The sequence below is a fragment of the Beta vulgaris genome, chromosome 7 (genome assembly GCF_026745355.1).
Source record: "Beta vulgaris subsp. vulgaris cultivar EL10 chromosome 7, EL10.2, whole genome shotgun sequence".
Taxonomy (NCBI): Eukaryota; Viridiplantae; Streptophyta; class Magnoliopsida; order Caryophyllales; family Amaranthaceae; genus Beta; species Beta vulgaris.
In genome coordinates, this window is record NC_079208.1 from 59,450,394 (window position 1) to 59,467,950 (window position 17,557).

Genomic DNA, 17,557 nt, shown 5'->3' on the forward strand with positions numbered 1-17,557 from the left:
GTCAAGTTCGAGTTGCTCGCGTTAAAACAACTGATAACCAATTTCCAGCGCAAACGAGTCTACCATCTAAATGGTGCGCATCATTGCATATGGTTGTTTCACATTATAATACAATGAAAAAAACAACATCCTCAATGCACAAACTAAGCAACATAAAGATGAAAGTAGAACAAAAGAACAACACACGCGACTTAATGAACATTTGAATTAGCAATGAACAACAAGAAAAAAAGATGAACATAAGATGAAATATTTGATGAACAACCACTCAACCTAATAAACAGACAAAGAAAACACAATGAACAAAGAAATATCTGCAATAAACAAGCTAAAGAAACATAAAGATAAATGTCAACAAAGGAGAACCGTCGAGATCGATGTTCATTGGAGAACACTTGATGTACATTAGTTTCACATGATTATTGGAAAACCGTTAATATACATTAGTTTTACGTGTTTTATAATTTTTAGACTGTGTTTTGACCCGTAACTACCATTACACGAGTTCACCATCTACCAATTGAATTTCCAGACAACCCTTTTTGCCGTTTGGGGTAAGTCACTAAGTTGTTGCCTGTTGGTGTTCCCGTGTTTGGATTTCAACCAAATTTACAACTAACTTTTGACGCTGCAAGTCTTAACCCAATTCATCACCCTAGTAAACTCCGCACCATATAAAACTCAAAACAAACACGACCTTATTACGAACTCAAATTCTCTCTCCTCCAACATCCAACACTTCCACTGCCACTCTCACTCTCTCTCCTCTTTCTTACAATGACATCTTCTCTAATTCTCCCTTCAATTTCCCTAAAAAAGTCCCCATTAAATTGCTCTCAATCTTTAAGAACCCACAATATTTCAAGCTTCGTTGGATTTAAAAATGGCGTTCTCAAATTTAATCCTCGTAATACAGATGGAGCTAGGGTTTTTATGAGTGTTTCTGCTGGATCTCCTTCTCAAACTGCTGTTAATGATGCTTTATTCTCTGATTATAAACCTTCTTCTGCTTTTCTATTTCCTGGGCAGGTTAATTTTTTCAATGTTATATTGATTTCGTATGTTTGAATTATGATTTTGATGTTTTCTGTTGTAAAATTTGAATTTTGAGATATTATTAGGTTGAATTGTAGAAGATTTAATAGTATTGTGCTACATTGGAGATTAATAGTCTGTTGATTAGAACAAAATTGGTACCTCCTCCGTTCTCAAATGAATATAATTTCGTATGTTTGAATTATGATTTTGATGTTTTCTGTTGGAAATTTTGAATTTTGAGATATTATTAGGTTGAATTGTAGAAGATTTAATAGTATTATGCTACATTGGAGATTAATAGTCTGTTAATTCGAATAGAATTAGTACTTCCTCCGTTCTAAAATAAATGTCACGCTTTCGTATTACATAAAAGAGAGAATCGTTTCATTTATTTCAAAATGGAGGAAGTTAGAAGTACTGCTTTTCTCTTTTCTGGGCAGGTTAATTTTTTCAATGTTCTTTTGATTTCGTATGTTTGAATTATGATTAAGAGGCTTTCTATTAGGACTTTTGAGATATTATAAGGTTGAATTGTAGAAGATTTGATAGTATTGTGCCACATTGGAGATTACTAGTATGTTGATTAGAATAGAATTAGTACCTCCTCCGTTCTGAAATAAATATAATTTCGCAGGTTTGAATTATGATTTTGATGTTTTCTGTTGGGAATTTTAAATTTTGGGATACTATAAAGTTGAATTTTTAGATGATTTCATAGTATTATGCGATACTGGAGATTAATTGTATGTTGATTAGAACCGAATTAGTACCTCCTCCATTCTGAAATAAATATAATTTCGTATGTTTGAATTATGATTTTGATGTTTTCTATGAATATTGAATTTCGAGATACTATAAGGTTGAAATTTTAGAAGATTTAATAGTATTGTGCCACATTGGAGATAAATAGTCTGTTGATTAGCATAGAATTAGTACCTCCTCCGTTTTGAAATAAATATAATTTTGTATGTTTGAATTATGGTTTTAATGTTTTTGTTTGGGAATTTTGAATTTTGAGATACTATAAGGTTGAGTTGTACAAGATTCAATAGTATTATGCCACATTGGAGATTAATAGTCTGTTGATTAGAATAGAATTAGTACCTCCTCCGTTCTGAAGTAAATAAAATGATTGTATCAGAAAGCTCTCACATAAAAAAGAGAATCATGTCTTTTTATTTCAGAATGGAGGTAGTATAAGAAATTTAGATTTTTGTTACGCATTGGAAACTTAAAATTGCAGGGATGGTTATTGGGTTAATGTTAATTTTTTTTTCAGGGAGCTCAAGCTGTAGGAATGGGTGCAGAGGCTCAGAATGTACCTGCAGCTTCTGCCTTGTTTAAGAAAGCTAATGACATTCTGGGGTATGCTTAAAATTTGTGTTAGATTGCCCTTTTATTTTTATTTTCTTCAGGGTACCAGGTTAAGCTGTGTAGCTTTTGATTGATTGAAATTGTGTTAGAAGGTTTGTGAATATGCTTTGTTTGATTTGTTTCTTGCTTAAACATGTGTGTAGCTTCGATCTTTTGGAGATATGCACCAGTGGACCAAAGGAAAAGCTTGATTCGACTGTATTAAGTCAGGTATCAATTCTTCTTAGATATGTCTTGCTTAGCATGTTTCTTTGATCAGCACTTGGCGTGAAGAAGGAGGAGAGGAATGGAGTGGAAGAAGAAGAAGAAGATGGTTTATAGGTTGGAGGGATGGTTCTTTGATCATCACTTGATGATTATGTTGGTGAATAGGCTGTTGGTGTATGTGAAGGTTGATCATGATGCGTCAATAAGGATGGCCTCCAATAATGGTTGATATGCGATTTTAGTGGGGTCTGGATAGTCTGATGACAATGGGAGTTTTGCGCGGCGTTTGGCTGCTTCCATGATAGGATGAATCTTATTAAGGAGTTGATGATCTTGGCTAGGTAATTGACATTGCTTGAGGAAAATTCAACCTAAAGATGCTGGTAAAAGAGTGAGAGAGCAAAGATATGAGAAGAGGGAAGGGTTGAAGGAGTAAGGTAAGTGAAAGAGAAGTGAGATGCTTTGTTCTGGTACTATTCGAATTAATCGACAATGCAAATAATTTTGAGAAGTTGGCTGATGTGTGGGATCAATAGCGTTAAATTTCTTATTATATTATGAATGCATCTTAAATTTCTAACCATCTATTATGATTGCAACTTAAATTTCTGGACATCTAGAACATCATGACATATTATATGAGTGTGATTATACATTACAAAACAGTGACATGATTCAATACATTTTGTCAACTCTGCAGCCAGCTATCTATGTTACAAGTTTAGCCGCTGTTGAGATATTGCGTGCTCGTGAGGGAGGCCAACAGATAATTGATTCTGTGGATGTGACATGTGGTTTAAGTTTGGGAGAATACACTGCTCTTGCATTCGCCGGAGCTTTCAGGTGTGTTGAGTAACAACAGGAGATGGATTTCTTAAAGTGTTTCTTTATTATCTTCTTTTGATGTTGAGTAATAGTAGTAGCTTATCTTCTTATACTCCATCGCCACATAGCTGGCCCTCTCCAGATTCAAATTTGCCATTTAATATTCCATGCCATGATTGAGAATATTGCTCGCGGTTGCTAAAATTTTGATCTTTTTACATTGATATTATTCTCACTTTGTGTCTGTGGTAGCCCATAGTCATACTTTTGGTCACTATAACATTGTTTTCCCCCTTGTCTGAACTCTGAAGATATGAATTTAGTAATGGAAAAAATGATGGCCTTTATCCTTCGAATATACTATCTACTTGCCATGTTATCATCAAGGGAATCGTCCTTGGATTTAGATCCCATATACGGGCCAGCTTTCTTGAATTGAAGATTTTGAATACTCACATATTTTGAATTTTTCCTTCTCCAAGTTTCCAAAAGGCTAATTAATGTTATTTTGCATCACCCTGGCAAACTGCCAGGACTTCAGATTCTTTGACTTAGTGACATTTCTCTATGAAGCGGAAGATGCAATTTGGATATTCAACTCCAACAGATTAGATCAATACATTGAGTTTCGGTTATTTGGCGTGGGACTACCGACTACGTCTCATGTCGTCTATTGATCTGCTAATCATTGCCCCACTTTCCTCGAAGGCCACTAAAAATACTTTCTCCCCATGGCATATGACAATCTAATACCGATCATTTATTATCGAAGTTGATCAAATCCCATTTCCCAAATCCCACCTATAAGTTTCTGACAACATTATGCATGAGTTATATGATCTGCATAATGCTTGTGAATTGTGAAGTTGGCGAAGAGATGATGATGGCGGTCACAACCGATGCAAGTCATATGCAGGCTACCTCTGTCCTCTCCGCTCTTCAGCTTAGAGCGCTTGTAGTTTAGGCTGAAAACTTCAGCCTTTGGAGTATTGCTGACAGATGGCAGTTTTGATTAATAGTATACATTACAAATAGTTGAAACTGCAACCTTTGTGGTCATAGATTTGACAACTGACAAGTGTGTTTGGTGGTAGTAGTAAGATACAACAGCAGCACATTTGTGAAGGATAGCAGTAAAAAAGCCAGATCTTCTAACCTTGACTTTCAAAAAAGCACAAATCTTTAAGGTGAAGGCTTATTTGGGTGGTTATCATGGAGATCTTATCCTAATCTCCCCCACTAATTGGTTTTGTGAACTGCATATCATTTGTAGCTTGATCCTGTAGCTTTTAAGGAATGTCTCACAGAGTCAGTCTCAGTCCTCCCCCCTTCTATCCCAAAAGATAGGATATCCATGAACTCTAAGATAATATGGGAAACTGTATGTATGCCTGTTACCCTCAAAGGGTGCATTTGTTGTTTCTTTAACATTGAAAAGCGGATATTTGTACACATGTACAAGATGATTAACGGTAGCTTCTATGCTATCAAAGAGGCATAGTCGATCACATAATTGCAACATTTTAGTGGAAACTCAAGTGTCTTCTGGCAATGTGATCTGTGCTGTTAGAAACAAGTATTTATAGAGTGGAAAACCAATTTTACCATGAAGATTTTATGCTTGATGCTTGATTCTCAATATGAGACAAGAGTACTGTACTCACTTTTTCAATTGTGTTTGTTGAAGCTTTGAGGACGGATTGAAGCTAGTGAAGCTAAGGGGTGAAGCTATGCAGGTAAAAGAAAAAAACAGGACGAGTTTGATTTGATTTCCGTGCTTTGTTTTTCAATAGAATGAAGGAAGAAGTTAATGATAATTTTGTTTATAGGCTGCTTCTGATGCTGCAAAAAGTGCAATGGTGAGTGTCATTGGCCTAGATGCTGAGAAGGTTCAAAATCTGTGTGATGCTGCAAATGAAGAAGTTGCAGAAGAAGAAAGAGTTCAGATAGCAAATTTTCTCTGCCCCGTAAGCATCTTTAACACCCGTATTCTACGTTAGCCCAATTGATTTCCGGGAATGTAAATTTTCAAACAATTGAATCTTACTTGGGCAGGGAAACTATGCAGTGTCTGGAGGTGTAAAAGGAATTGAGGCAGTAGAAGCCAAGGCAAAATCCTTCAAGGCTCGGATGACGGTATTTTTTTTTTGACAAGTAACCTTTTCATAATATATAGTTGTTTACATACTTCTCCCTTACCTAGGACACCCTTAAGAACATGATATTCATCTTCATTATCAACCTTGTTCAGGTGCGATTGGCAGTTGCTGGTGCGTTTCACACTAGATTCATGGAACCAGCTGTCTCAAGATTAGAAGCCGCATTGGCTGCAACAGAGATCAGGACACCGCGGATACCAGTCATTTCAAATGTCGATGTGCAGCCCCATGCAGATCCCGACACTATTAAGAAGATATTGGCACGACAGGTGAACTAAGCTATTCCTAGAAATATATTAATACATTATGCAAATTTGGGAAAAGGAAAAGATTTGTTGACACCACAATTACGCTATAGGTGACTTCTCCAGTTCAATGGGAAACGACATTGAAGACTCTTCTGGACAAAGGCTTGAACAAGAGCTACGAATTGGGACCTGGAAAGGTACACCTTTGATCAGGCCATGGAAGCCCTATCAATGAAAGTTTTGCTTATTATTCATGGATTAGCATAACCTGCATGCTTTTATCTTCGTTTAGAGAGTTCTTGGTTAGGAGGAAAATATTTTCCTCAACAACTTTTTAAAGGGTGGAAAATAGTCTTAAGGGTAGAAAATGATTCTTTATTTTCCTTTCTACAGTCTTAACTCTTAAGGCTAATTTCCACTAGTGTTTGTTCGCAAAATGTTTTCCATAGAAATTGAAAATGATTTCTGTCCAACCGAACAAAGCCTTAACGTTTCATTATTGCTTTGATTTCAGGTAATTGCGGGTATCATGAAGAGAATCAACAAAGCTGCTGAGATAGAGAACATCAATGCTTGAAAGAAATGAAGCATCGCGTAAATTAAATTGTACCAAACATTAGACTTGCACATTTGCGAGAGTAGATTTTTGTCACTGTTTAGACTTTAGAGCAACATCACCTGTCGAACGAAATCTAATTTAAACCTGTTGTAAACTTCGTAATAAACGATTATTTTTAGCATTCGAAATTCAGTTGTGCATTGAAGATTTAATCCTACAATTATCCGAGAAAAAAATGAAACAAAGTGCAGAATTCAGATGATCAAATTACAAAATCCAACTAAACTTCAAATATCAGCATCAGCCTATCATTCCTGAGTCCTCCCACACATTAAGCAGAAGAATGAGGCGGTTGCCGGAGGCGCTGGAGTTGATGAACCAATCCGTCATCAGAAACATGCCGGACCCAATCAGGAGGTAATCCAGAGAACGAAACGCCACGCATAGCTTCCATTACTCTGGTAGCATTCTCCGATGAAATCGGAGCATTTCTCCGACTCTCATCTTCCTCGAAAGCTCTCCTCATTGCACTATCCATTTCCATTCTCCTCTCTTCTTCTTCACTTTCTCTCTCCTCCTCATCTTCACTCAGATTCAGCGACCTCACCCCTGTCTCAGCAGCAGAGTAATCGTGGCCGTTGATTACGCTGCTGAGTTGATTTACAGCATCAAACTGCTGATCATGATATCCATTGATATTGGAGCTGATCAAATCGCCGTCTTCATTGCCGTCTGATGCAGATATTGGCTGGTAATAATCGTTGATATCATCGGAATTTGTATCGGAATCGCTGTCTCCCGCGTTGTCTGCAAAAATCGTTGTTAAGTTACTAATCAATACTCTAATTTTTGCACGTCTGCATACATCTCGGATCGTAATAACTCTATTATCGGATTCTTTTAATTGATCTTCTTGTTTCACCAAAGAGAAAAAAAAATTAACAGTGAATCATTAGATAAATTAGGAGAGAGAAAGTTGAACAGAGAACGATTAATTTACCTGTGATTAGATCGTTGCTGGAAATGGATGGAGCATTCATTGTTGTTTATTGTATATTTGCAGTTGTTGATTGTGAGAGAGTGAAATGGTCGAAGCTAAAAAGAAGAATGTATTGAGGGAAAACTTTTCGGAGAGAGGATGGAAGACTGAACTGATATAAAAAAATGAAATCTGCACCAGCCGGGAATCGAACCCGGGTCTGTACCGTGGCAGGGTACTATTCTACCACTAGACCACTGGTGCTTATTGATAACAATCATGTTTGCTTAACAAACATATATTCTAGAAGATTTAGTGTATAAAAATTCAACTGGTCTTGTAAGTTATAACGCCATGGCTTTGAACGGAAATAAAAAACAACTTTTACCAACATTTCGGGCTCATTCTGTGACTGCACGACAACATAATAAATGGGTTGTTTGGTGGGCATTACAATTCAGATGGTGCGAAACACCCGAGATGCATTACAATTCGTGCTGCACCACATAGAAAAGTTTTAGGCAAAAAATATGACATGGCCCGAATAAGTCTTAAACGGTCAAAATTGAACGTTATAAGTCACGCTTTTAAACGTCCACGGGACCCGTGCATCGAATGTCGTGGGATGGCTCGAGAGGACATGGGATGATATATTGAGAAATCCCACGGCTATGAACAGGTATGAGAACAACTTTTACGACCGACCGTTTTGGGGTCATTTTGTGGTTGCACGACAAAATAATAAATTGGTCGTTTCGTAGCATTATAGGGCAATTGCGATAGTGCGAAGCACCCAGGATACATTATAAGTCGTGTCGCACCCCATATGATGGTTTTGGTGAAAAATATGACCAGGCCTAAAGGAGCCCTAAAACAGTCAAAATTAAAAGCTATAAGTCACGCTTTTAGACATCGACGGGACCCATGCACCGAAGGCCATGGTTTGGCTCGACGGTACATGGGATAGTATACTAAGGACTCCCACGACTTTGAACGGGCATAAGAACAACTTTTACGACCGTTTCAGAATCATTCCATGGTTGCACGACAAAATAATAAATGCGTCGTTTTGTTGCATTATGAGGCAATTCAGATTTTGCAGGGCACCTGGGATGCATTATAAGTCGTGCTGCCCCCATATGAAGGTTTTGAGTGAAAAAAATATGACCGGGCCCAGAGGACCCTAAAACGTGCAAAACTGAAGGCTATAAGTCATGCCTTTAGACGTCCACGGGACCCGTGCACCGAATGTTGTGGGATGGCTTGAGGGGGCATGGGATGGTATATTAAGGACTTCTACGGCTTTGAATGACATAATAATAGCTTTTACAAAAGTTTCGAGGTCATTCCGTGGCTGCACGACAAAATAATAAATGGGACGTTTGGTGACATTAGGGGGAAATTCAGATGTTGCGAATCACCCAGGATGTGTTGCAAGTCGTGTCGCACCCCAAAGGAAGGGTTTGGGTGAAAAATCTTCCCGGGCCCGGAGGAGTCCTAAAACGGTCAAAACTGAAGGCTTAGGTTTTAGGCGTCCACAGGATCCGTGCACTGAATGTCGTATGATGGCGCGAGGGGACATGAGATGGTATATTAAGGACTCCCACGGCTTTGAACGAACATAAGAACAACTTTTATAAACATTTCGGGATCATTCCGTGGCTGCACGACAAAATAATAAATGGGTCGTTTTGTGACATTTTGGGGGAATTCAGATGTTGCGAATCACCCGAGATGCATTATAAGTCGTATCGCACCCTAAGGAAGGTTTTGGGTGAAAAATTTGTCCGGGCCCGGAAGACCCTAAAACGGTCAAAATTGAAGGCTATAAGTCACGCTTTTAGACGTCCATGGGACTCGTGCACTGAATGTCGTGGGATGGATCGTGGGGACATGGGATCGTATATTAAGGACTGTCACGGCTTTGAACGGACATTAGAACCGCTTTTACAAACGTTTCAGGGTCATTCCGTAGCTGCACGATAAAATAATAAATGGGTCGTTTGGTGGCATTCTGGAACAATTCTGATGTTGCGGATCACCCGAGATGCATTATAAGTCGTGTCGAACCCCATAGGAAGGTTTTTGGTGAAAAATATCCCCGGGCCCAGTGGAGCCCTAAAACGGTCAAAATTGAAGGCTATAAGTCACGCATTTAGACGTCCCCAGCACCCGTGCACCGAATCTCGTGGGAAGCCTCAAGGGGACATTGGATGGTATAATAAGGACTTCCATAACTTTGAACGGGGATAAGAGCAACTTTTACAATCGTTTCTGGACAATTTTGTGGCTGCACCACAAAATAACAAATTGGTGATTTGACGACATTCTAGGGCAATACAGATGGTGCGAAGCACTTGGGATGCATTATATGTTGTGTCGTACCCCATAGGAAGGTTTTCGGCGAAAAATTTAACTAGGCCTGGAGGAACCCTAAAACGGTCAAAATTGAAGGTTATAAGTCACGCTTTTAGACGTCCACGAGACCCGTGCAACGAATGTTGTGGAATGCCTCGAGGGGACATGGGATGGTATACTAAGGACTCCCACGACTTTGAACGGGCATAAGAACAATTTTTACGACCGTTTCAAAGCCATTACGTAGTTGCACGATAAAATAATAAATGGGTGGTTTGATGGCATTCTGGGGTAATTCAAATGGTGCGAAGAAGCCGAGATGCATTTCAACTCATGTCGCACCTCATAGGAAGGTTTTCGGCGAAAAATATGACCGGGTCCGGAGGAGCCTTAAAACGGTCAATATTGAAGGCTATAATTCACGCTTTTAAATGTCCACGGGACCCGTACACCGAATATCGTAGGATAGCTCGAGATGACATGAGATGGTATATTGAGAACTCCAACGGCTTTGAACGGACATAAGAACAACTTTTACGACTGTTTTGGAGTCATTTTGTGGTTGCACTATAAAATCATAAATGGGTGGTTTGATAGCATTTTAGGGTGATTCAGATGGTGCGAAGCGCCCGAATGCATTATAAATTGTGTTGCATCGCATAGAAAGTTTTTCGGCGAAAAATATGACCGGACCCGGAGGAGCCATAAAACAGTCAAAATTGAAGGCTATAAGTCACGCATTTAGACGTCCACGAGACTCGTGCATCGAATGTCGTGGGATACGTTAAGGGCAAATGAGATCGTATATTTAGGACTACCACGACTTTGAACGGACATGAGAACAGCTTTTATGACCGTTTCGAGGTCATTCCGTGGCTACATGATAAAATAATAAATGGGTCGTGGCATTCTGGGCCAGTTCAGATGGTGCGAAGCACCCGAGATGCATTAATAGTCGTGCCGCACCTCATAGGAAGGTGTTAGGCGAAAAATATGAATATACCCGGAGGAGCCCTAAAACGGTCAAAATTGAAGGCTATAAGTCACGGTTTTAGACGTCCACGAGACCCGTGCACCGAATGTCGTGGGATGCCTCGAGGGGATATGGGATAGTGTATTTAGGACTCCTACGGGCTTGTAAGAGATCATATACTTTTCATTTAAAATCAGGTAACAATTCAAGTTCAATATTAAGAAGAGAATAAGTTATATTACTGAATACAGTGAATACCTTAATCTATTTAGTGATCATTTTAATCTATTTAATTGTCAGTTAGTCTATTTAGTCACTAATATAATCCATTCAGTTATCTCATTCTTTAATTATTAGTGACAAGTTTAATCTATTTGGTAAGAATGCTAGGTTATTTTAAAATTATTTATTGTAATTCGAGATTCGAAGGAAAACAAAGGAATGAGAATATAAGGGGCGACTAAGGGATAATGTTGGGTTAGAGTTAGATGGAATAGACTTGTCAGTAGAATATCAGTATGAGTTTGTCTAATTTTATGATAATAATTTGGGAGATGAATTAAGAAGCTAAAAATGAAAACATTTTAATTTGGAATCAATAAGTATTAATTATATCTATTGACACGTAAGTGTCATAAATTCTGCAAATAAAACTATTATAATAATGTATTTAATGCTTATTTGCAACTTTAAAAATTAAATATATTAAATTAACATAAAATAATGTTTTTGTTCTTAAAGAAACTCATTAACACACTATATTCCACAAACTAAAAACCAATGAACTGTGCATACATAGTTTCTCTAATATCCTCAATTGCACCGATTATTTATAATTAAGACTTATGTTTTGGGGGAAAAAGGAACTATTTGTGTGTGTGTGTGGGTGGGGGAGGGGGGATTGGTACATAAAGTTTAGGAATTTATTTTTAGCTAAATGTGTGATTGTAAAATAGAGCATACTTCAGAAGATTTTACACATATAAAAAATAGCTTTTCCATTCAAATTTACTCTCACGACCTCACTTATTACTAATTCTTACTTAAACTCGAGTCTTGACTGAACCAAACTAATAATCAACTAACGTTCATACACTTAATCAAACCACAATGTTAATTAATCAAACCACAATATATAAATTAACGACGAAAATTTTCACAAAATATCAAGAGTGAGTCCCATGATTAGCACACAAAATACTCAATACATTAATCCATTCCATAATTTACATTAAAAAGCAATTGAAATTGAAAAGTGTCAAACATTTTTTTTTTTTCTCAAAAAACACTTCACTTTCCAGGGACAAAGTTTGTAGCATAATTCCATGCATTATTGTTAACTGGGTCAGCAAGGTGGTCAGCAAGATTCTCAATTGGGCCTTTTCCAGTAACAATAGCTTGAACAAAAAATCCAAACATTGAAAACATAGCCAATCTACCATTCTTAATTTCCTTAACTTTCAACTCAGCAAAAGCTTCTGGATCATCAGCAAGGCCCAATGGGTCAAAACTACCACCAGGATAAAGTGGGTCAACCACTTCACCAAGTGGCCCACCAGCAACACGATAACCTTCAACAGCGCCCATTAAAATAACTTGACAGGCCCAAATTGCAAGAATACTTTGTGCATGGACTAAACTTGGGTTACCCAAATAATCAAGCCCACCTTCACTAAAGATTTGTGATCCAGCTTTAAACCAAACTGCCTCACCAAATTTAACACCATTACGGGCCAAAAGTTCTGGGAAAACACAGCCCAATGCACCTAACATGGCCCAACGACAGTGGATCACTTCAAGTTCACGATTTTTAGCAAAAGTTTCTGGATCAGCTGAAAGCCCAGCAGTATCCCAACCATAATCACCAGGAAATTCACCAGTAAGATAAGATGGGGCCTCACCTGAAAATGGGCCTAAGTATTTAACACGGTCTGGGCCGTACCATGGGCTTCCTGATGAAATGGGCTTGGGCTTTCCAGCTGTCTTCCTCATGGTAATTCTTCCCTCACCAAGAATTTCTGAGGGTGTTGGGCCTAACTTGATGGGCTTTCCAGCAAGAGAAGGAGAAGAAAGTGCCATTGTTGAGGAAGCCATTTTTTTTTTTGAAAAAAAAAAGTGAGGAGAGAGAAAAATTTATGATAGTTGTGCTATAAGTGATGAAGAAAAATGTAAGGGTTTTGAGGGTATTATATATGAATGAAAAATGAAGAATGTAATCTTCTTATCTAAAGTTTTATCTATATCTGATTTCTTATTTGCTTGTGAAGATTTGGTGTGTTTTTAGTTTGGCGTTGTATGAGCCACAAATTAGAAAGATTTTTTTTGTGTAAAGTTTTGTTTTGGTGAGGACTAATGAGAGGTGGACATGTGGAGGTTCTTGGATTGCATTTAATCTAGTTGGAATCTCTTTGTGTGTTGATGTTGGAACTTCACGTGTCAATAGGTACAGGTTGGGTCCCATGAGAGGTGGATTGTGTGGATGAAGTGAAGGGGAAGAAATTTCTCTTAATAGACGTCTGTATGATGAGAATCATATGCACGATGAATATGAAGGATTAGATTATAAATACAAAGACGACCGATTAACATGTACTAATAGAGATATACATATATTTATTTGGTTTGTTATCCATGTACATTTGACTTATTATCAATGTATATGTGTGCATTTATGCTTTATATGTACTAGCGTGTGCACCATCTGAACTTTGTGAGTTTTTCTTTGAATAATATGGACATGGTTTTCCTGTGATAAGATACTGAAGTTACAATGATCTTGTAACCGAAATTTGTTTAGTATAATAGTTTGTGGAAAGTATTATTTGCAAGATGTTGTATAGTATAAGTGGCGGCTGGGCGCAACTAAATACTTAAATCGTTCAAATATAGTTTTACTCACATACATAAATGGTGGAAATATTATCTTATGTAGTACTTTTATGAGGAAAAGTGGAAAACTTACAAAAATTCATTGTTATATTTTTGTTAATGAGTTGATCTTGTACTATATGTAAAGATAATTATTGAAAATTGGCTTGAAAATACCATATCATTAAAAGAAAATGGATTTTTAAATAATACAAACAGAAAAGATTTCTGTTTACATAGAAAAAATAATGCACCAGCCGGGAATCGAACCCGGGTCTGTACCGTGGCAGGGTACTATTCTACCACTAGACCACTGGTGCTTATTGATAACAAACATAATTACACAACATCATATCCATTATCACTACAGTTAGAATATAGCAAATGAAATGAATCCACCAACAAACCACAAAAAAGATAGAGTTTAGATAGTGAGATTAGTGAAGGAAGAAAAAGAGGAGTGAAAATGGTGGGTAGTATTAGCAATAGTAGTTTGTTAAGATCTTCAACAAGCTCTTTTTTATTATTACCAACTAAACTATCATTAGGCAACATGATTAAGTTGCACCCAGTTTCTGCTTCTTTTTCATCTCAAGTTGTTCATCCCATCAAGTAAGTAATGATTGACTAACCCTTTTTGTGTTTAATTTGTTTCTTGTTAATGCTTTTTTTACATTTTGAAAGTTTGATTAGGAGGGTATATTTGAACTTAAGACCTTATTGTACCTGATCAACCATGACTTCGCCTTATGTTTAAACTTGATTAGACCTGATTAGACCTGATCGACCTAGAACTTATTTATAATGAATGTGAAGAGAACACACCCAAAAACTATTCATGATTGTCTTTATGACATTCATTATTTTGTGAAGCATGAAAGCTTTTACTATTTTCAATGTTCTTTGTACTTGAAATTTCAATCATTTTTCATACTGATAGAGTAAATTTGATAATGGATGGAGCTTGAAGATTGATAAAAGTTGATGATGTATGCTTTTTTTTCTAATGATTGAGATTTATAGGTCAGAGATGACACTTTATGTTGGAACACATCTTATACCTCATCCTAATAAGGTATATATGATGTTTCACTAACTGTTTTTCCTGTTTCATTTGTGGTCTATAATTATGTAAGGGACCTTGTTAGGTCTGCTGATGATCGATTAACTTTGATTCCTTTTTCTCGTTTTGATCGCTGCATTTGCTGCAACTTGTTTCTCTTAAGATTGAAAGAGGAGGAGAAGATGCTTTCTTCATAAGCAGCTATAATGGAGGAGCTATAGCTGTTGCTGATGGAGTATCCGGGTAAGTCCTTATTACTGCTTGAACAGGTGGACATTTTTTTACTGCTTATTCTGTCACTAAACCTTAACCTATGGTGTGCAGGTGGGCTGAACTGAATGTTGATCCTGCATTGTTTTCAAAGGAGCTAATGGCTAATGCTTCGTCTATGGTGGAAGATACAGAGGTAATCGTCACATATTCTGCAGCGTTTCCTGTGTAGCTGTCGCATACTATAATAGAACGGCTCACAGCTCGTTTGATAGGACTTCTACCATAGGCCATGACGGGTTGAGCATGTCACTTTTCCTATGAAACTATATAAATTCAGTGTTATAACCAACTATACCAAACTAGCCAGAATTGCTCCATCAGAGGAGGGGAAGGCGGATTTAATCATTTCGCTCATCATATGTATCTCAAACTTCAGCAATTTAACTGACTTTATAAGTTTTGATGCTATGTAGTCTTGTCCTACTAACCAAGGTGTGTACGGTGTACCTGTCGAAAATCAGGTAAATTATGATCCACAGGCTTTGTTGAGGAAAGCACATGCTGCTACCTCTTCTAAAGGTTCAGCAACAGTGTAAGTTCATATTTCTGATGGCCATGTCTCATTGTACTTAATATGCAATCAATTTATTAGCCTGATCTTTCACTTACCATACAGAGTTATCGCGATGATGGAAAGAAATGGGATTCTTAAGATAGCAAATGTTGGAGATTGTGGACTGCGTGTTATCCGCAAAGGTGGATATCGTGTTATTTTGCCCTGTTCCCCATCTGAAGTTTGCTGCTAACACTGCTTTCTGATTGTGTTTCTGTGTTAACAAACTATGTGGCTTAGTGATTCTGCAGGACAAATAATGTTTTCAACTTGTCCTCAAGAACACTACTTTGATTGTCCTTATCAATTGAGCTCGGAAACTTCTGGTCAAACATATCTAGATGCTTTGGTAAGTCATTTACTTTGTAATGACAGTTTTTCTCATTCCAAGAGTCCGGCTATTTGGAAAATCGTTGTTCACTTAATATGTGAGACGGGAACATTTTGGTAAATCCACTTGGTGTGAGCTCTACACGAATTTCTACTCTTTGTTGGTGGAGAACAAGTGCTCTATTTAGCCTTTTACTTTCCAAAAGTATCATTCTAACCTACAGCTTTGTCATCACTTATCTTAGCTAATAATATACTTGCCTAATATCATAAGGAAACTATACTCGTTTCTTTATGGACTCTAATATATCTGGAAATCAGTTGAACCGTTGCATATTATTAGAGAAAGATATCTATAAACTATTGAACTGTTGAACTGTATGCCGTTAGGTATAAACATTATTTGTGTCAACTTATTTAACTTTACCTTCCATCTAGAAATTTCTGAAAATCTTCAACTCTAGAGTAATAAGCACATATGAAGACTTTGCATTGATTTCGAAAGTAAGTTGAGGGCCAATAAGTTCAGATTAGGAATACGCAAGTTCATCTCTTAGCTATGATAAGTTCAGATAAGGGTCGAAGGTCGATAAGTACATATAACATTTATTTCAAGTGAAAGGATGAAAGCTCAAATCTTTCAACTCCGCGCTATAGTATGCTAGCTCCAGCATATCAGTAAATCTGTGCATACTGAGTCAGTCCAGTGTGATAGCTAGATTATTATTCTTCATCTATAATTGATTTATTATATACAGGTGAGTAGTGTAAAATTGAAGGAAGGAGACATTGTAGTCATGGGATCTGACGGGCTTTTCGACAACATATTTGATCGGGAAATTGTATCAACTGTTGCCAGCAACAACGACGTTACAGAAACTGGTAGTTCTTACTGCTACTTTTAAATTACTGTAGATATGAGGTCAAAATCAATAAGCTGCAGCAAATTCTAACTTGTTAGGATTTTAATGCTAGCCAAGGCATTAGCTAGGCTAGCTAGAGATCACTCAATGGACTCCAATTTCGATTCTCCATATTCATCAGAAGCTCGGACAAAGGTAAAAACATTCCATTTCATGTGATGTTCTTCTTAGAAGTTCTTGGTTTTACCTTCTTATTACATTTGATTAACTCTTTCAGAAATTGTTATGGCATTGTAGGGTATTGATGTGCCATCTTGGAAGAAATTTCTAGGGATGAAGCTAACAGGCATTGATCACTTCTTTATATTCAGTATAATGTTACTGTTATTATTTTCTTGTGTGACCCTGGTAACTTAACATGTATTTGTGATTGAGCAGGGGGGAAACTGGACGATATCACCGTTGTCGTCGGTGAAGTTGTAAAGCTTACAGAAAGCTCTTCGGATGAGGCTTAAATCAACAAGTTAAACCAAAGGTTGTCAATTCTTCAGGTGAAGGAGGTGGTGCAATTTTACTGATCTCTATTCTTGTATTCGAAATCTCAATTTGTGTTGAACAATGTGAGAGCTAAAACTGAGATCTGGAAAATGTGGATTACAGATTAACATTGGTTGTATTCTTTTCAACAGCTTCAACATCTTCTTGTAAGGGATGATAACTTTACCAATTTTAAAAGAACAAGCAATGTAAGAACCGACTAGTGAAGATTACCGATGCGTTTTAATCGCCTTATTAGTCCTAAACTGACTGCAACTAAATTAATCTAAGCTTACTAAAACTTAATAGACCTTACCAAAACTAATCTAATATCACTTTTAAGTGAAACC

The 17,557-nt window shown here is 37.2% G+C and overlaps 4 protein-coding genes and 2 non-coding genes across 8 annotated transcripts; 2 read left to right on the forward strand and 4 right to left on the reverse strand.

The window, feature by feature from the left end:
• Positions 1-651: 651 nt before the first annotated feature.
• Positions 652-6,598, forward strand: LOC104900216 (uncharacterized). Its single transcript, XM_010687590.4, has 10 exons — positions 652-1,029; positions 2,318-2,403; positions 2,556-2,622; positions 3,320-3,462; positions 5,132-5,180; positions 5,274-5,411; positions 5,500-5,580; positions 5,696-5,872; positions 5,962-6,048; positions 6,366-6,598. Exons 1-10 carry the CDS (start codon positions 778-780, stop codon positions 6,426-6,428), a joined length of 1,143 nt encoding a protein of 380 aa, XP_010685892.2. The 5' UTR covers positions 652-777; the 3' UTR covers positions 6,429-6,598.
• On the reverse strand, positions 6,570-7,568 carry LOC104900215 (hypothetical protein). Its single transcript, XM_010687589.3, has 2 exons — positions 7,411-7,568; positions 6,570-7,217 (listed from the first exon to the last, which is right to left on the reverse strand). Exons 1-2 carry the CDS (start codon positions 7,448-7,450, stop codon positions 6,742-6,744), a joined length of 516 nt encoding a protein of 171 aa, XP_010685891.1. The 5' UTR covers positions 7,451-7,568; the 3' UTR covers positions 6,570-6,741.
• Positions 7,569-7,582: 14 nt separating this feature from the next.
• On the reverse strand, positions 7,583-7,653 carry TRNAG-GCC (transfer RNA glycine (anticodon GCC)). Its single transcript has one exon. It is a non-coding gene; the product is annotated as a tRNA-Gly (tRNA).
• Positions 7,654-11,905: 4,252 nt separating this feature from the next.
• LOC104900217 (chlorophyll a-b binding protein, chloroplastic) lies at positions 11,906-12,887 on the reverse strand. Its single transcript, XM_010687591.4, has one exon. It carries the CDS (start codon positions 12,812-12,814, stop codon positions 12,011-12,013), a length of 804 nt encoding a protein of 267 aa, XP_010685893.1. The 5' UTR covers positions 12,815-12,887; the 3' UTR covers positions 11,906-12,010.
• Positions 12,888-13,837: 950 nt separating this feature from the next.
• TRNAG-GCC (transfer RNA glycine (anticodon GCC)) lies at positions 13,838-13,908 on the reverse strand. Its single transcript has one exon. It is a non-coding gene; the product is annotated as a tRNA-Gly (tRNA).
• Positions 13,909-13,991: 83 nt separating this feature from the next.
• Positions 13,992-17,446, forward strand: LOC104900218 (probable protein phosphatase 2C 1). Of its 3 annotated transcripts, none has more exons than XM_010687592.4 (11): positions 13,992-14,200; positions 14,612-14,663; positions 14,815-14,894; positions 14,976-15,057; positions 15,386-15,456; positions 15,541-15,620; positions 15,729-15,826; positions 16,566-16,689; positions 16,783-16,865; positions 16,968-17,016; positions 17,109-17,446. In XM_010687592.4, the coding sequence occupies exons 1-11, from the start codon at positions 14,055-14,057 to the stop codon at positions 17,183-17,185; spliced, it is 942 nt and encodes a 313-aa protein (XP_010685894.2). In that variant the 5' UTR covers positions 13,992-14,054; the 3' UTR covers positions 17,186-17,446. The 3 variants fall into 3 exon arrangements, with proteins under 3 accessions (XP_010685894.2, XP_048504161.1, XP_048504162.1); XM_048648204.2 differs by having other exon boundaries at positions 14,060-14,200; positions 14,604-14,663; XM_048648205.2 differs by lacking the exon at positions 14,612-14,663 and having other exon boundaries at positions 14,060-14,200.
• The last annotated feature ends 111 nt before the right edge of the window (positions 17,447-17,557 follow it).

Excerpts from the sequence above, each read along its gene's own strand:
- LOC104900215 (XM_010687589.3), bottom strand. The coding sequence starts at position 7,450 with ATGAATGCTCCATCCATTTCCAGCAACGATCTAATCACAG. Across the intron at positions 7,218-7,410 it reads CAGCAACGATCTAATCACAG|ACAACGCGGGAGACAGCGAT; the intron begins GTAAATTAATCG and ends CGATTTTTGCAG.
- LOC104900218 (XM_010687592.4), top strand. The coding sequence starts at position 14,055 with ATGGTGGGTAGTATTAGCAATAGTAGTTTGTTAAGATCTTCAACAAGC. Across the intron at positions 14,201-14,611 it reads CAAGTTGTTCATCCCATCAA|GTCAGAGATGACACTTTATG; the intron begins GTAAGTAATGAT and ends TGAGATTTATAG. Across the intron at positions 15,621-15,728 it reads ACTGCGTGTTATCCGCAAAG|GACAAATAATGTTTTCAACT; the intron begins GTGGATATCGTG and ends GTGATTCTGCAG.
- LOC104900217 (XM_010687591.4), bottom strand. The coding sequence starts at position 12,814 with ATGGCTTCCTCAACAATGGCACTTTCTTCTCCTTCTCTTGCTGGAAAG.
- LOC104900216 (XM_010687590.4), top strand. The coding sequence starts at position 778 with ATGACATCTTCTCTAATTCTCCCTTCAATTTCCCTAAAAAAGTCCCCA. Across the intron at positions 3,463-5,131 it reads GCATTCGCCGGAGCTTTCAG|CTTTGAGGACGGATTGAAGC; the intron begins GTGTGTTGAGTA and ends TGTTTGTTGAAG. Across the intron at positions 5,412-5,499 it reads TAGCAAATTTTCTCTGCCCC|GGAAACTATGCAGTGTCTGG; the intron begins GTAAGCATCTTT and ends TTACTTGGGCAG.